The sequence below is a fragment of the Budorcas taxicolor genome, chromosome 5 (genome assembly GCF_023091745.1).
Source record: "Budorcas taxicolor isolate Tak-1 chromosome 5, Takin1.1, whole genome shotgun sequence".
Lineage (NCBI taxonomy): Eukaryota > Metazoa > Chordata > Mammalia > Artiodactyla > Bovidae > Budorcas > Budorcas taxicolor.
The window spans coordinates 54,247,235-54,268,631 of record NC_068914.1 but is presented as its reverse complement, the minus strand read 5'-3'; the positions used below and the strand labels follow the sequence as shown (position 1 = coordinate 54,268,631).

The 21,397-nt window shown below is 38.7% G+C and overlaps 1 protein-coding gene across 1 annotated transcript in view; it reads left to right on the top strand.

The window, feature by feature from the left end:
• Positions 1 to 21,397, top strand: part of PAWR (pro-apoptotic WT1 regulator) — a 110,404-nt gene that overhangs the window by 58,181 nt on the left and 30,826 nt on the right. Inside the window, exon 2 of the mRNA XM_052641173.1 lies at positions 18,045 to 18,176. Within this exon, the coding sequence (XP_052497133.1) occupies positions 18,045 to 18,176 (132 nt within the window). The remainder of the gene's footprint in view (positions 1 to 18,044; positions 18,177 to 21,397) is intronic.

Sequence of the window (21,397 nt, the reverse complement as noted above, 5' to 3'; positions counted from 1 at the left end):
AACTTCTGTGCTGAGTACATCATGCGAAATACCAGACTGGATGAAGTACAGGCTGGAATCAAGATTGCTTGGAGAAATATCAATAATCTCAGGTATGTAGATGACAGCACCCTAATGACAGAAAGTGAAGAGGAACTAAAGAGCCTCTTGATGAAGGTGAAACAAGAGAGAGAAAAGCTGCCTTAAAACTCAACATTCAAAAAACTAAGATCACAGCATTTGGTCCCATCACTTCATGGCAAATAAAGGGGGAAACAATGGAAACAGTGACAGGCTTTATTTTCTTGGGCTCCAAAATCATTGTGGAAAGCTATGACAAACCTAGAGAGCATATTAAAAAACAGACATCACTTTGCTGACAAAGGTCTGTGTAGTCAGAGCTGTGGTTTTTCCCGGTAGTCATGTATAGATGTGAGAGTTGGACCAATAAAGAAGGCTGAGTGCTGAAGAATTGATGCTTTTGAACTGTGGTGCTGGAGAAGTCCCTGCAAGGAGATCAAACCAGTCAATCCTAAAGGAAATAAATCAGTCTTGAATATTCATTGGAAGAAATGATCCTGAAGCTGAAGCTCCAGTACTTTGGCCACCTGATGTGAAGAGCTAACTCATTGGAAAAGACCTTGATGCTGGGAAAGATTGAGGCAGGAGGCAAAGGGGGCACCAGAGGATGTGACAGATGGCATCGCCGACTCAATGGAGATGAGTTTGAGCAAACTCTACAGTCCATAGGGTCCCCAAATCGAACACAACTGACTGAACAACAGCAACAGTGTTTTCAATCAGTGGCATCTTTGGATCAGTGAGATGTTTTTCTGATCATCTGCACGCCCCCGCCCCCTGGATTCACCCTCTGGTATCTCAGATAAATGAATGTTTATGATTCCTGAAAATGCTCAGGAAAGAGTTGTTACTCAGATTCCCTTGGTTAAATCATTAGACATTCTTAATCCTATTAGTAAACATTGTATAAAATACCTGCTGTATTTGAGACCCTTTTATAACAGTGAAAGTAAGGAACAAGCTCAGTCACACAGAATAGTAAATATGGCCTAGTGAATAAGAACGTAGGCTCTGCAGCCAACTTGTCTGTGTCTAAGTAGCAGTTCCTTCACTTGTTGGGTGTGTGGCTTGAGGCAAATTGCTTGTGAGTGTATGTGTGCTCAGTCATGTCCAATTCTTTGTGACTTTCTGGATTGCAGCCTGCCAGGTTCCTCTGCAAGTTGCTTAACTGCTTCCAAATTTGTAAAATAAGGATTATAATAGTTTCTATCTTATAGTGTTGTTGTCTAGATTAAAAGACTTATGCTCTGAAAAATACTTCAAACAGTGCCTGGCATATAGTTGCTATATAAATGTCATGTTCTTGTCATTTTTATATTTGAGTTAGCATGAATAGTGTTCTCTCTAAAAACATTTTAAAAATGACAGCTAACTTTGTGTAATCAGTATGCTTGAGAATTAAGAACAGAAATAGAGTTTGTTGTCTAATGAAAGTTAAAGCAAAATGAACCTGTTTGTCTAATACGGTAATTAAACAAAACTTAAAGTGTTTAGTTCCCTTTTTATTGATTCTTTTTCTAGCCACTGCCAATACAGTTGCATTAGTTCCCCTAACTTCAGACTCTGAGATGGACATACACATATACTCATAATTTCTCATCCAGGATCCCTTCCCATCAAACCATTGCAGGATTGAGTTTCTTTAAGCTGCATTCCTATACTCCCAGCTGCTCAGTTCTCTCCTAGTTCCTGTATCCTCTTCATACACAAGATCTGTGTATCCAGAGTATAAAAGAGCTTGAGAAATTGGAATCTCCTGGTCATGCAGGTTGGGTTGCTTACTTGGCTCATATTATGAGTAGAAGCCTGGGATAAAGGAAGACGGTACAGCAAGTAGGCCTGAGTCCTTGAGTCTTGGGGCCACGGGATGAGAGAGACATGAAAGATGTAGGACTAAGGGAGTGCTGAGGAGAGACCCTCGGTGGGGGGAGCGTGCTGCGCTCAAGCGGATTAGGCAGTTTACTTGTGAAGTTGCTCATTCGCTTATTAGTATTCAAGTACCTGTAGTATGCCTGTCTCTGTATTAAGTGCTCACTCACATTCAAGATCAGTTTTAGTTTGTTTGCATAGACAAAACTTTGTATTTTTCTGTGAGAGAAACTGTTCTTAAAAAATGGAAGTATATATTAGTATGAATGATTTATATGATAAATTGCTTTCAGATTGACTACTTGGGCGATGAGAGGATATGCATAGGGGATAAGGAAATTTAAACAGAAATGTAAAGCTTCCTGATGGGGCTAGACAAATGCTCCTGAAGAGAAAGAGGACTGAAAATGAGCTTTATAGACACCACATCAAAAAGCTACGTTGTCTCTGTAGGATCTGTACAGAGCTTTAGCTGTGCGTGTGGGCCCTGTAGCAAAATTATGACTCCCCACATATTCTTCTCTAGGATCCTTTTTCCTCTAGCCTTTCCTTATTTAGTTGCTTTTTAATAGTACTGACCACTGGCGAAAATTCTGGCCGAAGGAAACAGAGAAGTTGTTTGGTGGCTTTGTTTCTAAAAGCAGAAAAGAGGATTCCGGGACAGTTGCTCATTTTCAGAGATTCAGTGCTATCATTCTTTTTTGTTCGAATATGTATACAAATCATTCTTCATTGTGTTTTTCCAAATATTTCTGAATTCTCAGAGAAGCAAATTGCATTGGGGAAATCTTATCATGTGTCAGATTGCCTTCTGTTCTATTGAATAATCTTTTTTCTCCCTGCCCCCTAAAACTTTAACAGGTGGTTTGACTATAGGAAATTCTGAGTGTTTTTATAAATACCCATACTCACAAAAGCTAGTAAGATAACTTATTTTAAAAGTTTCAGGGCTTCTGCCTACAGTCCTTTTAGACTTGTTTTAGTTTGGGGTCCTCTGAATTTATTAATCACTAGTTTTCATTCTTCAAGAGGAGGGATTTAACGCTGAGAATGATCCATATTCATTATGTAAGAGGAAAGTGTTGCTTGTTCATTGCTGAAGAAATGTCTTTACTGCATTTACATACTGTTTCTTACAGTATTCTGTATACAGCGAGTTTTGGAAAATTCTGTTTTTGTTAGAATCTATAATAAAGTGACTGTGATTATCAGAAGTTATTTCAAACTGATTACAGATTTTTCAAAATGTATTTTTAAGCAAAAGGAATGTTTTTGAATAAAAGGGAATAAATATGCTGTTAAAATTGTTGAAAATTTTTATAGGCCAGTTTTCTTGTTTAGTAGCTAAGTTGAGTCCAACTCTTCTGTGACCCCATGGACTGTAGCCCACCGGGGCTCCTCCATCCATAGGATTTCCCAGGCAAGAATACTGGTTTGGTTTGCCATTTCCTTCTCCAGAGGATCTTCCCAACCTGGGGATCAAATTCGCATCTCCTGCTTTGGTAGATAGTTTCTTTACCACTGAGCCATCAGTGAAGCCATAGGACAGTCTTCGGAAAGATTGTTAGGGAATTTGCATGTATATTCATTATGTTCCCATTATATAGGTATACTGACAAGAAGCTGAACGATCCAGAAATAATACTGGATGAGGTCTCTGCACTTTGGAAACCTTGAGACCTAATTAAGTAGGCAGAATTTGCAACATAAAAGGCACCAGTGCTATAAATATATAGTGTATGTAATCAAGAACTAGAATGAGTTAAAAATTAAGGAACTGAGAATTTATAATATGATGTTTTACATTTGAAATAATTAGACAAGGTTTCATTTGGTAAATACAAAGCACCTACCATTTTTGTGGTTGGATTAACATAGAAGAGAAGGGAGAAAGCGATTTCAGTTGAAACAGCATTGAGCAAAGGAATCCGTACTAGTACGTACCTGTGAGGATTAAATGTGATCATCCAAATAAAGTGTTAAAATAGTGCCTAGTACATTGTAAATCTCCAATAAAAGTTAGCTATTACTATTATCAGCTTGTTTACTTGTACATCTGAGTGCTCTTTGATGGGAGTTGTTATAACGATAATAAAACATTTACTAAGTTGTAATGTTGCTTTGTGCATCACTAGTTTTTAGCTTTTTGTATACGTATTTCCTTTAATCCTTAAAATTTTATGGGACTTAATTATTGTCATCCCCATTTTAAGATGAAAAAAAAAACTGAAACATAGAGTAATTAAGTATATTATTGCCCAAACATCTAGGAAGTTGAAGAATCATAATCATATGACTAGCATGCATCATTGGATATAGCTGTGGAAAGGTTGTGAATGCTGGATTGCTTAAATCAGATAATGTGTTCAGTTGCTCAGTCATGTCCAACATTGTGCAATCCCTCTGTTTGTAGCTCACCAGGCTCCTCTGTCCATAGTATTTCCCAAGCAAGAATACCTGAATGGATTGTCATTTCCTCCTCCAGGGTATTTTCCCAACTTAGGGATCGAACCCAGGCCTGCATTGGTAGGTGAATTCTTTACTGCTGAACCACCTGGGAATCCCAGTACAGAAATATGGAACCTCTAATAAGCTGTACTGTATTTTTTAGAGTATATTAAACGGGTGTGCTGTGTGCTCAGTCGTGTCCAACTCTTTGCAACCCCATGGAGTGTAGCACATCCCAGGCTCCTCTGTCCATGGAATTTTCCAGGCAAGACTATTGGAACAGGTTGCCATTTCCTACTCCAGGGACTGAACCCATGTCTTTTGCATTGGCAGGTGGATTCTTTACCACTAACACTACCAGGGAAGCCCATGTTAAATAAGACATGTTTGTAAATATGCCACCTGGGTCTTTAGCTAATTTCATTTAGACTGAGTATCTCCATCTTTCTACCCTTTGCTAAAACCTGTTTATACACATAGCCAATTTACTGCCTAGCTTGGGTTTCAGAATTAAAGTGATTTTTAATTAAAAAAAAAAAAGGACAAACTATGGCATTGACATTAGTGACATTACTTTTAAAATATAAGCATCAATCAAATGTTCAAAATGTGAAAGTGTTAGTTGCTTAGTCATTGTCTGATGCTTTGGGACCCCATGGGCTGTAGCCCGCCAGGCTCCTCTGTCCATGGGATTCTTCAGGCAAGAATAGAGGAGTGGGTTGCCATCCCCTTCTCCAGGGGATCTTCCCAACCCAGGGATTGAACTCAGGTCTCCTGCATTGCAGGCAGATTCTTTATCATCTTAGCCACCGGGATACTCTAAATGTTCAAAGGTATCTCTAAAATAAAAAAAGAAAAATGTTCAGAGGTTTCACTATTATTATTTTCATTTAAACTAAGTATGTTGTGAGCTGAAAATCTTAGACAAGGTGTATATCTATTGAAAGCTAAATATAGGTATTTTGGGTTGTTTGTTTTCTTTGATTACTCATTGCTTCTCTGGGAGTATAATCAATAGCTTTTGAACTACTGAGCTTTAAGAGTGTGATGTTGGTTTCTCCAGCCTGAGCACTAAACTTACTAAGAATCATCACTGATACTTTTAAGATAGAATATACTTTACATATTTGTCTCTTTTTTTTTGTAGTTCCTTTTGAAGATAGTCTCTCTCCTTATTCTCGTGACTAGTTTTTTTCCCTAGCGTTGTTTGTGTGACTCATGTTGAGGAATTTTTATGTTGTAAATACCAAAGGCTAGTACTTGGAATTACTAATCATTAAGACAAATACAGTTATGTTGAGACTTGGATTGTAGTTAATAAAAGAAAGTGAATAGTATAAAGATTGTAGAAAGAATTTTCACCTAAAACTAGTATGATTCTGGAGTCTTTCTTACTAAGTTTGGTAACTTAAAAAGGAAAATCCAGTGGGAGAAAGTTAGATATTGATAGAAGATGATATTAATGAAGTTGTTATGTTCAAGCATAATTGCACAAATAATATGTTGGATAAGACTTGCTTCTGAGTTACCTGTTTGAACAGTTAAAGGATATGTGGAGATCCTCCTCCCTACTCATTCCAAAAATTAGACAACTCCTGAAAATATTTATGAATTAAGTTTATACAGTAGAATTGGACTTGCAGCAGTGATAAGCTTTAAATTAGTAACAGCTGATATGTGAAAAGAAGAGAAACGAAAAGCAGAGGAGAAAAGGAAAGATATAAGCATCTGAATGCAGAGTTCCCAAGAACAGCAGGGAGAGATAAGAAAGCCTTCCTCAGCGATCAATGCAAAGAAATAGAGGAAAACAACAGAATGGGAAGGACTAGAGATCTCTTCAAGAAAATTAGAGATACCGAGGGAATATTTCATGCAAAGATGGGCTCGATAAAGGACAGAAATAGTGTGGGCCTAACAGAAGCAGAAGATATTAAGAAGGGGTGGCAAAAATACACAGAAGAACTGTTCAAAAAAGATCTTCATGACCAAGATAATCACGATGGTGTGATCACTCACCTAGAGCCAGACATCCTGGAATATGAAGTCAAGTGGGCCTTAGGAAGCATCACTACGAACAAAGCTAGTGGAGGTGATGGAATTCCAGTTGAGCTACTTCAAATCCTGAAAGATGATGCTGTGAAAGTGCTGCACTCAATATGCCAGCAAATTTGGAAAACTCAGCAGTGGCCACAGGACTGGAAAAGGTCAGTTTTCATTCCAATCCCAAAGAAAGGCAATGCCAAAGAATGTTCAGACTACCGCATAGTTGCACTCATCTCACATGCTAGTAAAGTAATGCTCAAAATTCTCCAAGCCAGGCTTCAGCAATACGTGAACCGTGAATTTCCAGATGTTCAAGCTGGTTTTAGAAAAGGCAGAGGAACCAGAGATCAAATTGCCAACATCAGCTGGATCATGGAAAAAGCAACAGAGTTCCAGAAAAACATCTATTTCTGCTTTATTGACTATGCCAGAGCCTTTGACTGTGTGGATCACAATAAACTGTGGAAAATTCTGAAAGAGTTAGGAATACCAGACCACCTCACCTGCCTGTTGAGAAACCTATATGCAGGTCAGGAAGCAACAGTTAGAAGTGGACATGGAACAACAGACTGGTTCCAAATAGGAAAAGGAGTACATCAAGGCTGTATATTGTCACCCTGCTTATTTAACTTCTATGCAGAGTACATCATGAGAAACACTGGGCTGGATGAAGCACAAGCTGGAATCAAGATTGCTGAGAGAAATATCAATAACCTCAGATATGCAGATGACACCACCCTTAATGGCAAAAAGTGAAGAGGAACTAAAAAGCCTCTTGATGAAAGTGAAAGAGGAGAGTGAAAAAGTTGGCTTACCCAACATTCAGAAAATGAAGATCATGGCATCTGCTCCCATCACTTCATGGCAAATAGATGGGAAACAGGGGAAACAATGTCAGACTTTATCTTTTGGGGCTCCAAAATCACTGCAGATGGTGGTTGCAGCCATGAAATTAAAAGATGCTTACTCCTTGGCAGGAAAGTTATGACCAACCTAGATAGCATATAGTCAAGGCTACAGTGTTTCCAGTGGTCATGTATGGATGTGAGAGTTGGACTGTGAAGAAAGCTGAGTGCTGAAGAATTGATGCTTTTGAACTGTGGTGTTGGAAAAGACTCTTGAGAGTCCGTTGGACTGCAAGGAGATCCAGCCAGTCCATCCTAAAGGAGACCAGTCCTGAATGTTCATTGGAAGGACTGATGCTAAAGCTGAAACTCCAGTACTTAGGCCACCTCATGCAAAGAGCTGACTCATTGGAAAAGACCCTGTTGCTGGGAAGGATTGGGGGCAGGAGGAGAAGGGGACGATAGAGGATGAGATGGTTGGATGGCATCACCGACTTGATGGACATACATTTGGGTGGACTCCGGGAGTTCGTGATGGACAGGGAGGCCTGGTGTGCTGCGGTTTATGGGGTCCTAAAGAGTCGGACACGACTGAGTGACTGAACTGAACATATTTTAAACTTTGAAGCCTATACCGCACTACCTCATCCTAAACTTTTACTCATGTGTGTCAGCAGATAAGCACAGTTACTTCTCAGAGAAGCTAGAGAACCCTCTGTCAGAACTGTTTCAATTTTTGTTTGCCTGTATTGTCTAACTTATCTGCATTTGAGCCATGTTGAGAGCCTCCCTTGCGGTTTTACTAGAAAAAGGTTTAGCCTTTGAGTTTTCCCTTGGTCCTTCCTTTCCTCTTACATATGCTAAAAATATTTAGATGCTCCGCACCAAACTTCTCATCATTTTTTCTCTTTCTAAATTATCTGTGTGCCAGAAGGATACCCTGAACTAGAAATCTAGATGTGTCTTGTTACTACTGCTTACTGCTTTTCTGTTTCAGTTCATTCAGATTCCACTGCTGTTGGCTGTGTTTGTCCACAATTCTTATCTACTTTCATTTCCTTAGTTCTAACTCATTGCACAACCCTGTTATGCTCCCATTTTATAAGATCACACAGCTAATTAATGTTGTCTGATTTTCTCCAAATAATTTATACATTAATTCAAATGTATTGAAACAATTATTCTACCAGAAGAATTTGTGATCTGGGAATGGCCAGACAGTTTTGAAACTGAATATTATTGAAGGGAAACTGCTAGAGACAGTGTGTGTTAGTTGCTCTGTCGTGTCTGACTCTTTGGGACCCCAGGACTGCAGTCTGCCAGGCTTCTCTTGTCCATGGGATTTCCCAGGCAAGAATACTGGAGTGGGTTGCCATTTCCTTCTCTAGGGGATCTTCCCCACCCAGTGATCAAACCTGGGTCTCCAGCATTGTAGATAGATTCTTTACTGTCTGAGCCACCAGGGAAACCCTTAATCCTATTAACTTTAGTGATAAAAATAATGTGATTTGGCCATTAACATAAATTGATCAGTAAAGCATAATAGAAAGCTAAGACATAGCCATATATAGAGATACAAAGATGCCATTTTGAATTGGTGGTGCAGAGTTAGGGATTGCTTAGAGCCCCAGAGGGTGAACGTAGAACTGTTACTCACGCAACCTCCTGCCAGTGCTGCAGCTGTGGGTTATCCATGCCTGTGACTAGAACACTTGCTTATAAAGAAAGAATTATTAGAATCCAGACTCACTATACAAGAAATTAAATATGAGATGAAAAAGTTTAAAAATGGTAAAAATTAAACTATGTGTTTATTAGGTCTTTAAAGTGGGAAAAACATTTTATTAACATAAAACCACAGGAAGAAAATCCCAGAAGGAAAACTTAAACAATTAAAAGGTGAGCTAGAACAATAAATTGACAAAATGCTAGATAAGGGTTCCATCTTATTGTAAGAAGAGCTTTTGGAAATACTAAAGAAATGAATAAACCGGTATAAAAATTGAGAGAGAGTATCAGTAAAAAAAAAAGTGAAAATATGTAAAGAACTACATAAAGCCAGTAAAAAGAGAACAGAACCTGCTAACTAGAATTCAGTGAAACCATTATTTGCCTACTACGTTCAGTGAGAGTTAAAAAAATCATAAAAATGGTGTGTTCAGTTGTGTTCGACTCTTTGTGACTCCATGGACTGTAGTCTGCCAGGCTCCTCTGTCCATGGAATTTTCCAGGCAAGAATACTGAAGCTGGTGGCCATTTTCTACTCCAGTAGATCTTCCTGATCCAGGGATCAACCCTTGTCTCTAGCATCTCCAGCATTGGCAGGGGATTCTTTACCACTGGGCCACCTAGGAAGGCCAGTGAGACAACCTTAACGTTCTTCAAGGAAAATTTGGCAGCATGTTTAAAGAGCTATAAAAATTAGAGAGGGGCACAAACATTTATTTGAAAGGCTATTTAGCTTATATATCCTACAACATAGATCTGATTGAATAAATCATGCTGTGTTCATAATCTAATACCATACTGTGCAGCTACTAACATTTTTGTGAAAATGAAGAGGTGGCTTCCCAAGTGGCTCTAGTGGTAAAGATCCCGCTGCCAACTCAGGAGACGCCGGTTCGATCCCTGGGTCAGGAAGATTCCCTGGAGGAGGTCATGGCAACCCACTCCAGTATTCTTCCTGGGAAAATTGCTTGGACAGAGGAGCCTGGCAGGCTATAGTCTGTGGGGTTGCAGAGTTGGACATGACTGAAGCGACTTAGCATGCACACATGATATGACTAAATCTCAAAACAAGATACCTACAACTATAGATTTATGGGTTTAAAAAAGAGTTCTCTTAGAGTGATTTGTATTAAAGTGATGATGGTTGTTTATTTTAAAATAAAGGGTGATTTTTATTTTCTTTTCTCTATTTTAAAAGTTTTCCTGTAATGTACATTAATTTTGTGATTAGGAAAAATGTCGTTTTCTGTTTAAAAAGTAACTATAGTTTTTAAGCTCTTATTATTATTTGTTGAGTTTGCTGAAAATGAGAATGCTGCCTCTCTAATCATGAAATGTTGTTGCTCTTCAAAGACCTTGACACTGCTGAGCCCTGAGATCTGATGGGATCCCAGCAGGAGGTAGTATGGTTGAATTGTCCTTGCCTGAGTCGTGTCTGATAGTATCAGTGTAGAATTTGTGGGTGGGGAAGGTACTTTAAAATTGTGGAAAATGAAATTCTGTTTTTTAGAGTATTACATTTTTAGGTTCTTTACAAATAAGATTGCTTTTTTAGTCTAATGGTGCAAATTCAGCTTTTAAATTCATGAACTCAAAGTACTTATGTTTTATGTTACCAAGTTGTTAGACAACATAACTGATTCAGTGTGATAGATGAAATTGGTTGCTAGTTTACAAAGTTAATCAGGATGTTTAATTATTAGTCTTGAAAATTTATATATTTTAATTTACCCCACTTAGTTCCCAAACTTTTTCTAGCTTGAGGCTGTGTGTGTGTTTGTGTGTGTGTGTGCGCGTGTGTGTCTACGTGTGCATGTGCTTGTTTGTAGCTGTTTACAATCATTGTGTTATAGATACATGTGAGCTTTTTCAGCTACCTAATGTGAGAACCACAGTTATTTATTTTGCTTAGTTCTTTTTACCTAAAAATGCTTATATTAATTTGATCTTACTTCGGCATCCTTTTTGCTGTGCTGTAAAGGTTCTCTTGTTAACCATTTCTTGACTTAGGAGCAGAGTGGGAAGGCTAGGAAAAGCTAGGCAGAGGTTGAGTATGACAGAGTAGTCTATGCTAGAGAAAGGACTAATGGAGGATGGAAGAAAGTGTCTTACCAAGAGGGAGGCACATGAAGCAACAGTGGTGCTGATAGGATTGGCGTGGTCTCTCTGAAGAGAGCAAGTGAAATCTATCTTTAACTCTCCTGATACCTTTCCTGGACATAGTAACTTTCATTTTGGGGAGCACAGTCACTTATCCAAATTCATGGTTTATAATTGTGTGATCCCAAACACAGAATTTTTTCCCCTCCCCTGGAGCTGTGTAGTTATTTCTTTTTTCTAAAAGCTTTGCTTAGATTGCTTAATTGATTTTCTTTTAAATGCGAAGGGAAATCAGCATGCTTTTAGAGCCACATTTGTATGATTTATTGTACATTGATACAGTTAAGATTACTTCGGTGTTTAGTTCTGTTTTAATCATGTTCCTTGTTCTGATTCATATGATGAAAATGTACCGCTATTCCCTAGTGTTAGCATCTTATAGAGAAGCAATTATATTGTGCAAAAATTTACTGAAAAACTAAAACACCTGAAGAATTTGTATGGATTCCTTATATCAAGATCAGATGTGCATAGATCACAGAGACTGAGGCATTTGGAAAGAAAAATATGATATTACATTTTGGGGGAGGGATTCTGAAAATTAAGGGAACTAATATTTTTAAATGGATTTTATGAGCTAGTGTTTGGAGGTGAATGAATTGTCCAATTCATTTGTAAGACTCCTCATGTATGATAGGGAATAAATAAGAAAAAGGAACGTGAAGCAGTCTCTAGCTAGGTTTTCCAAAAACTAGATAGTAGACCACACAATTTATTCTAATTATGGAAGTGTCAAAACTTGGCTTAGGCACTTATTGTATTAAAAATTAAATGATTTTTAATGCATATGACATTGTTAAAAATTGTACTTTCTTTAGCTGAATGTGCATAGTTTCAGAAAAATAATAGCTCTGAGTGATGATTGTTGTGTTTAGGTATACCTTTACTGTCCAAGAATTCTAATTGATGTAAGTACAAAGCTCTGTTGAATATATCTCTTCTCCATATATGCAAGCACACCAAGTCGCTTCAGTCATGTCAGACACTTGTGACCATGTGGACTGTAACCTCCAGGCTCCTCTGTCCCTGGGATTCTCCAGGCAAGAATACTGGAGTAGGTTGCCATGCCCTTCTCTAGGAGACCCCGCTGACCAGGGATCAAACCTGCATCTCTTCTGTCTCCTCCACTGGTCAGCAGGTTCTTTACCATTAGTGTCGCCTGGGAAGCCCCTCTCCATATACTAGAAGCATTTAAAAAGGTTATTGTGAAGAAAGAAAAAATAATTTAATGTATATTGTGTTTAAAGTAGGCAAATGATATGTTGGTTACTTTTTTCTCTGTGGGAATCTCCTTTTTAAAATTGGTAGTGAAAAGCTATCGTGAAATGGGTCCTCTTTAGTTATTTTGGTCTTTGAATTTATTAAATGTTTGATATTTTAAAAACCTTTTTTTGGACTGATAAAAGTGTGCTTTATTAGTGAGTCAAATACCACAAATAGCTTTGCTGCCAGTGACATTTTCCAAAATGTTGAGCAACTTAAAAAAATATTATTATTATTAACAAAAATGAAATATCTTATTCTCTGTTAGTTATCTTGTTGGAGAAAAATCCATATGTATTTTAAAATCCTGAAACCTCTACCCACAACACCCTCCCCCCGACCCCCATAAAATGTGTTTAGGCTCAGGTAATTTTTGTGCTCCAAGATCACTGAAGATGGTGACTGCAGCCATGAAATTAAAAAACGCTCCTTGGAAGAAAAGCTATGACCAACGTAGGCAGCATATTAAAAAGCATAGACATTACTTTGCCGACAAAGGCCCGTCTAAGTTTCACAGCTGTGGTTTTTCCAGTAGTCATGTATGGATGTGAGAGTTGGACTATGAAGAAAGCTGAGCACCAAAGAGTTGATACTTTTGAACTGTGGTATTGGAGAAAACTCTTGAGAGTCCCCTGGACTGCAAGGAGATCCAACTAGTCCATCCTAAAGGAAATCAGTCCTGCGCATTTATTGGAAGGACTGATGCTAAAGCTGAAACTCCAAAAGTTTGACCACCTGATGTGAAATGCTGACTCATTGGAAAAGACCCTGATGCTGGGAAAGACTGAAGGCAGGAGGAGAAGGGACGACAGAGGATGAGATGGTTGGATGGCATCACCGACTCAATGGACATGAGTTTGAGTAAACTCTGGGAGCTGGTGATGGACAGGGAGGCCTGGCGTGCTGCAGTCCATGGTGTCACAAAGAGTTGGACATGGCTGAGTAACTGAACTGACTAAATTACACAGATTTTTCTTCTGCATGACTGTTCAGTATTACAGTCTACATTTGGATGGAATGTGAGTCAGTTCTTTCTTAGAGGGACTAATTTTTCAAATTATAAATTTTTCAATTATGCAAGATATCCATTTCATGCATCTGATCCATAAACAAGTAATATATATTTTTAAATTATCAACATGAGCAGCAATTCCTCCACAAAATTGCCTGCTTCTTAGGGAGTGGTATTGACTGAATAAGAATCATTGGCCAGAGACAGTCAAAAGAACAGGGAATCCTTTCACCAGGCCCAAAGGTATGAAAGAACTTCAAAAACAAATAGCTGCAAGTTGAGTGCAACTTACTGGAGAAAGGTCTTTTTCAAGGAGCCAACTAGGTTTCATTCTGTAGCTAAGAAAAGCAAAATGTTAATCAGCAGAAATTCCAGAGGGCACTAAGAAATAATTTAGAAGGGAGAGGAGGGACAAAGGACTGGGTCAGATTAAGGAATATACCAGGCAGTATGGAGACAAGAGTCTGTGCCAGTGTTGGGGTGAGACCTGGGGAAGTTTGGTCTGCTGTCAGTGACTGAAATAAACATGGCAATGAGACCTGATAGAATTCCTAGAAGTCCCTTTAAAATGAAAAAAAGAAAAAAAAAAAAAGGTAAAAACGTTAACATATACAGAACTAGAGTAGATGAATCTTTATAGAACTGTTATCCAGCTACAACAATAGTTAGCTCTTAGCTACTCCATTTGTCCTGTAACTTCCAGTAATTCTGTGTCCTGCACGGTGACCTAAGACCGTCACAAGTAATATGAAACCAGAGTTCCACTGAAAAAGTGCTCACTGATATTTTCTCTCTTTTTTCTTCATTTGAACTCTGGGTTATGGTGCACTAAATGGATTTCATGAGTGATAAATAGGTTATACATGGTAGTTGGAAAATTGAGTTTGTGGTTTGTCTTTAAATGGCTTGGGCTAGAGTTCTGACTGCACCCCTCAACAATTTTGTGTCCTTCAGCCTCTTACTTAATTCTAATCCTCACATTCTTCTTATATAAAGTAGTACACACCTCCTGTGATTTTTGTGAAAATTACTTGTGTTTGAAATACTAGCTGTCAGTGCTTAACAGTGGTCTACACACCTAGATGATACTCAGTTATTAGTAGATGTTTATTACTATTTTAAGTGACCAACCTGGAATTTGAATCTTGGTCTCTCAGATTCCAAATTCTTCCAATTTTTTAATCTAACATAGAACTCATTTTAATACCTCCACTAACATTTCTTTCTTTGTGAAGTGAAAGTGTTAGTTACTTAGTTGTGTCTGACTCTTTGTGACCCCATAAACTGTAACCTTCCAGGCTCCTCTGTCCGTGGAATTTTCCGGGCAAGAATACTGGAGTGGGTTGCCATTTCCTTCTCCAGGGATCTTCCTGACCCAGGGATTGAACCTGTATCTCTTGCATTGCCTGCATTGGCAGGCAGGTTCTTTACCACTAGCTCCCCCTGGGAAGCCTCTATTGACCTCTTGGTACTATCTATTGAGGAATTTCTGTACTCCTTTCTCTTTTCTAGCGTTTTTATCATCAGTTTTCATACACTTGAAATGATGAAAATTTATTTCTAATGCTAAAATCTCTTATTCCTCTTCCCCGGTTTTATCAGATAGCACTTCCAGAGTGATGCTAACATCTGTGTTGATCAGTTTAGTTCAGTCGCTCAGTCGTGTCCTACTCTTTGCGACCCCATGAACTGCAGCACGCCAGGCCTCCCTGTCCATCACCAACTCCCGGAGTTCACTCAGACTCACATCCATCGAATCAGTGATGCCATCCGGCCATCTCACCCTCTGTCGTCCCCTTCTCCTCCTGCCCCCAATCCCTCCCAGCATCAGAGTCTTTTCCAATGAGTCAACTCTTTGCATGAGGTGGCCAAAGGACTGGAGTTTTCGCTTTAGCATCATTCCTTCCAAAGCAATCCCAGGCCTGATCTCCTTCAGAATGGACTGGTTGGATCTCCTTGCAGTCCAAGGGACTCTCAAGAGTCTTCTCCAACACCACAGTTCAAAAGCATCAATTCTTCGGCGCTCAGCCTTCTTCCCAGTCCAACTCTCACATCCATACATGACCACTGGAAAAACCATAGCCTTGACTAGATGGACCTTTGTTGGCAAAGTAATGTCTCTGCTTTTGAATATGCTATCTAGGTTGGTCATAACTTTTCTTCCAAGGAGTAAGCATCTTTTAATTTCATGGCTGCAGTCACCATCTGCAGTGATTTTGGAGCCCCCCAAATAAAGTCTGACAGTATTTCCACTGGTTCCCCATCTGTTTGCCATGAAGTGATGGGAGCAGATGCCATGATCTTCATTTTCTGAATGTTGAGCTTTAAGCCAACTTTTTCACTCTCCTCTTTCACTTTCATCAAGAAGCTCTTTAGTTCCTCTTCACTTTGCCATAAGGGTGGTGTCGTCTACATATCTGAGGTTATTGATATTTCTCCCGGCAGTCTTGATTCCAGCTTGTGCTTCATCCATCCCAGCGTTTCTCATGATGCACTCTGCAAAGAAGTTAAATAAGCAGGGTGACAATATACAGCCTTGACGTACTCCTTTTCCTATTTGGAACCAAGTCTGTTGTTCCATGTCCAGTTCTAACTGTTGCTTCCTGACCTGCATATAGGTTTCTCAAGAGGCAGGTCAGTGCTGATAGTGGACATCAATGTCTTAACTATGGCTTTGCTTTTAAATTTTGTTGTTACTTTGGCATAAAACATTTATTTCTTGGTTTGAAAAAGTCTTTTTAAAAGTTCTAAGAGAGATTCTTCTTCTAATCAGTACTAATTTCTTAAACTTAGGTACCCTTTGCTAGATTTCTTTTATTGAGTCTGTTTCCTACCTCAGATATATCTTTGTTTTGTTTGTTTGTTTGTTTGTTTTGCCCCTGCTGCATGGCTTGTGGGATCTTAGTTCCCCAACCAGGGGTTGAATGTGGGTCCCAGAAGTGAAAGCACTGAGTCTTATCCACTGGATCTACAGGGAATTCCCAAATACATCATTTTTCATAGGACCACATTGCCTACTGTGTTGTTTAACTAGTCTTTCCACTGTTGGTCCCTGCCCCTATTAATCAGAACTCTGAATTGCTGGTACAAGTTCCTGCCCCAAGTCAGTCTTGATCATGTTTTATTTATATTCCAGGGAATTGTATCACTAGAACATCTTTCCATGTTATATAACAAAAAGTGCAGACTTCTAAGGCTATTTATTATCTGTATTTCGTTGTGAACAGAGCATATGCCTTTCCATTACTCGCCTCTGTCAAGAACTTTAAAGGATCCGAGATCTTAGCCTCTAACAGGCTAACGAGTTAGCCTCCTATGGGCTCATGGATCCTGGTAGAAGACACTAGTCTCCTGGGTCAGAACAAAAACAGTTTGTTACAGCAATAGCAGCAGCCACAATCTTATCCTATTTCTTGTACCAGTTACCTAAGCCCCAGTTGCTACAGGGTGAGGAGATGAGGGCCAGGTGACACCTGTACACACTTAGTTGCATTACAAGAGGGACCCTGAGCATTTTCTGGAATCTCAACCTACCTGTTTCTTTAATTCATCCCTTCCATTCTGTCCCCCAGCTTTCTCTCCATAACGTCTTGATTTAAGACTGCATCTCAGCAGATGCTTCTTCCATAGCCGCCCCATGGCCCCTGTGTCTGTGAATGTGCCGCTGAGTTTCTGTGTCCTCCTATACCGTAAGCTCTAGTGACCCCTGCTTTGCACAGTGGCTTCAGTCTTTCTCTGTGTACATTGTGTAAATCCTATTGCCTTTCCTGCCGTCCTGCCATTGGTATATCTCAGAGTGCCTGCAGAGAGATTATTTATTTTTTGTTTCTTATAGAACACACAGAGGCACTGTATTGGTTAAGAATGTGTTCAGTTACAAGGATTAGATGACCACCATTTCACATTGGGTGTAATGGATAGAGTTTTGTTTTCTGTTTGTGGTTTTTTTCTCCCCCCATGTACCAAGCTTGGAGGTTGATAATGCAGGTGTTGATTCAGTTATTTAAACAGTGCTTTTTCATGCAAGCTTTCTCATATGCTCTTCCCATCATCTGAAATTCTTTTTCTGTATTTGCAATTCCAAATTAAACTCATTTTTAAAGTTACAAGTTCTACACAGTCTTTTGTTGAAGATTTACTCTTGACGTGAAAATACTCATAGGTACTACCAAGGTAGAAAAAGGGCCACTATTGTTGAGTTATCTGTGCCCCTACACACATGCGTACACATCTTCCCATTAGATTCTACATTCTGTGTCTGTGTGGTGTATCTTGTATTACCCTCCAAAAAGTGCTTTAAGGTACACAGTCCATTTACTTGAAGATAGAGTGATAGAGCGTAAATGAACCCTAGCTTTAGGCAAACCCTGTCACTAGTTGTGATAGCCTCGAGAAAAGATGTTGCCAGGGGTGTGCATGTGGAGGTTTGGCTTTTAAGCAGATAATTTAGTTTATAGGAATTAAATGCACCTGTTGTTGAAAAGAACACTTTTATTGTGTAAAGTAGTTTCTGAATGCTCCGTATTTCTATTTGTTATCAAATTTATCTTCACGTACTATTAAAACATTTTATTAATATTATATAGAAATAAAATGAAAACTGTTCTTTCTTTCAGTGCTTAGATGAATATGAAGATGACGAAGCTGGGCAGAAAGAGCGGAAACGAGAAGATGCGATTACACAACAGAACACAATGCAAAATGAGGCTGTAAGCTTGTTAGATCCGGGAAGTTCTTACCTGCTACAAGTGAGTATTTAGAAATTCTAGAATGTCACTAGCTATTTTAACAATAGTTTTTTTAAGTTACTGGTAATAATTTTTCCAATTTTATTTTAATTGCATCAGCTCCACTGAAGTACTTTAAATGAATTTAAGTATGTATTTTCCTTATGTCTAAATACCTTTTGATGTAAGCAGTATTTGGTCCTTAGACCCTGATCAATGAATATTTACTGATTAACCAAGCAGGTTTAAACAGTATCCATTGTGAAAATAACCAGGAAAAGTAATTAGTTCTTTTGCTCTTAAAGAAGTAAGGTTTAGCAGACAGTTCTGTTTTTAGCTGATATTTACTTTAGAATTACATAGCAAGTAGAGTTGAATAACAAGTTTCTACTAAGTGAAATGATTGAACATAATAAAACACAATATGTAGTATTGTGAATTGCCAGATACATCAATGTTTCTGTGTAGTTATACTTTTTAAAAGAAAATTTAGGTCAGTTTCAAATTAGCTGTTATCTTGGTTTCTTGTGGCACAGAGAATTGGAAGATGTTGGCATTGGAGTGCCTCAGTTTAAAGCAGATTGCTCTGCAGAATCATTCCATACAAACTATCATTTGGGAATGATCTGTGTATATTTAATCTTAAATTAATTTGACGCTATTTTGAGATGTTAAGCTGCCGTGTTGTCTTTTCAGCATTTGATTTTTTTAAATGTATTTTATTATGATACCACTTTAAAGGAGATTTCCAAGCAGTACATGGATCTCCCTGTTTATTGATGAAAGAAGATGAAATATAAGGTTGTCTATTAACTTGCAGGGTTATAATAGAAGGCATTTAGCTGAAAGAGGCAAAATGTTTTGAAGTGGTTTGGATATGAATGCAAAATTTCTCTTTCCTCTTCTCTTCGAGGCAGATACTGAGGTGGTGAATGGTAGAGTAACACAGGTTTGTCTGTTGCCCTGTATCGCAGTTGCTGCTACTAGGAGAAGTGCCCTATTATATTAAACTATCTTTGTATCCTTTGTGTGTCACAACAAAGTTGAAATGAAACCTGTACATATTCCAGGTGAAGAAATAGGCTTAATTTGTTAGGATAGAGACAGTATAGCACTTAGATTAAGAATCGAGACCTGGTTTCAGTTCTTTTCATGTCACTTAACATCAGGCAGCAGCTTTTGGAAAGAGAGCTGATTTATTTCTGTTGAATGAAGTCCTTACCCTTTCGAAGCTGGGGAGCTTAGTGTTTGTTTAGCTTATTCCCGGGTTTAAACCCAGATACGGAGAAGTGTCAACTGATCTGATCTCTTGCAGTTTAACTTCTTTCCTATTGCTTTACTAGTCTCTTCCTAGATCTACCCTTCGTTTCTCTCATTTTGATTTGTTTCATTAGCAATTAGGATGTGACTCACTGGTGATCGTGGTTTTAAGTATCTATTTTTCAGTCTGTGTGCTTAGGGTGAAAGAGAAGCAGAGAGTCTCCGGTGGATTGCAGACTGCCACACTGAAGTGGGAATGGGAACAAGAACTCTTCTGTCTATGTAGCTGGCCTCTCTCTGAATTACTACCTAAACTCATATATTCTGTTACTCTAAGATAGGATAGATTTTATTTATAATTCCAACTTTAAAAACAATAAATAGAAAATATTGGCATTAAAAAAATATGTATTTATGGCTGCATGAGGGCTTTCTCCAGTGGTGGCAGGTGGAGGCTCCTCTCCAGTTGCGGGGCAGGGGCTTCGCATTGTGGAGGCTTCTCTTGATGTAGCGCACTGGCCTGGGGCCCCCAGGCCTCAGTGGTTGTGGTGGATGGACTTGGTTGTCCTGCAGCCTGTGGAATCTTCCTGGGCCAGGGATTGAACCCATGTCCCCTGTATTGGCAGGCAGATTCTTAACCACTGGACCACCAAGGAAGTCTTCGTTGGTTGTTTTAAGGCTTTCTTTTTTTTTGAACAGACCAGGGAGAAAGACTGTTTCTTAGTATTATCTATGTGGTAGCCATATAGTGGTATCTATGTAGTGGCCAAGAATCCACCTACAGTGCAGGAGACACAAGAGACACGGGTTCCATCCCTGGGTCAGGAAGATCCCCTGGAGGAGGAAATGGCAACCCATTCTAGGATTCTTACCTGGGAAATCCCATGGGCAGAAGAGCCTGGCAGGCTACAGTCCATGGGGTCACGAAGAGTCCCACACAGCTGAGTACACAGGGCACATGCGAATCTTAGCCATTCAGTGAAACAGATTTTTTGAAATGAATGAAATGGGAACATGGATTTGGGGTAATAGTATGCTTTATGAAAGGTTAGAGTATTTTAAGTTTCTCTTTGGCTTTTTTCAAATAATATGAAGTAGTAGTAATAAAATATGAGCCTTTAAATTTTTTTCTTTCATTTTTACCTATGATTCTACACATTTTAACCATGTTTTTTCCTAGGTAGTCATGCCTAATCCTGTCAGTTTTTAAAGTAATATATTAAATCTGATTAAATAATACAGGATTAATGGAAAATGTGAAAGACAGGAAAGTACCTTTATGTATTTTTATAATAAAATTGTATTAAATTTTAAACATTAGGCTTAATTAATTTAAAAGGAAACATATTGTCACATGCTAAAAAATGCAAAAAGCATAGAAAGGAAAAAATGGTAAAAAGTCTCTCTCAGCTACCGGGTTACCTTCTTTGGAGGCAACTAGTGCTTTCTTTTGGAGAAGGAAACGGCAACCCAACCCAGTGTTCTTGCCTGGAGAATCCCAGGGACGTGAGAGCCTGATGGGCTGCCGTCTGTGGGGTCGCACAGAGTCGGACACGACTGAAGCGACTTAGCAACAGCAGCAGCAGCAGTGCTTTCTTTTCTTGTACATTCGTCTCAAGGCAGTCCAGAAACAAGTTTATGTTTGTGTGTGTGTGTATAATATACATATTCCTAATTTTAGGCGCATTCTTGCAGCTTGTTCTTTTCATTTAATATTGTAGAGAGACTTCTGCGATAGTACATAAAGAGCTTCCTTATTATCTTTTTTGTAACCACAGAATATTCTGTTTTATAGATGTATCATAATTTTTCTGACTTCATCATTTAGTTGAAACATGTAAGTTTTTGATGCTGCAAACAATGTAGTGGTAAAAACCTTTCAATATGTAAGAAACTTACAGTCTTTTGTATATGTATGTATAAATCAGTAGAATAAAACCCTAGCACTGGAATTTCTGAGTGAAAAGGAATACATGTTTGTA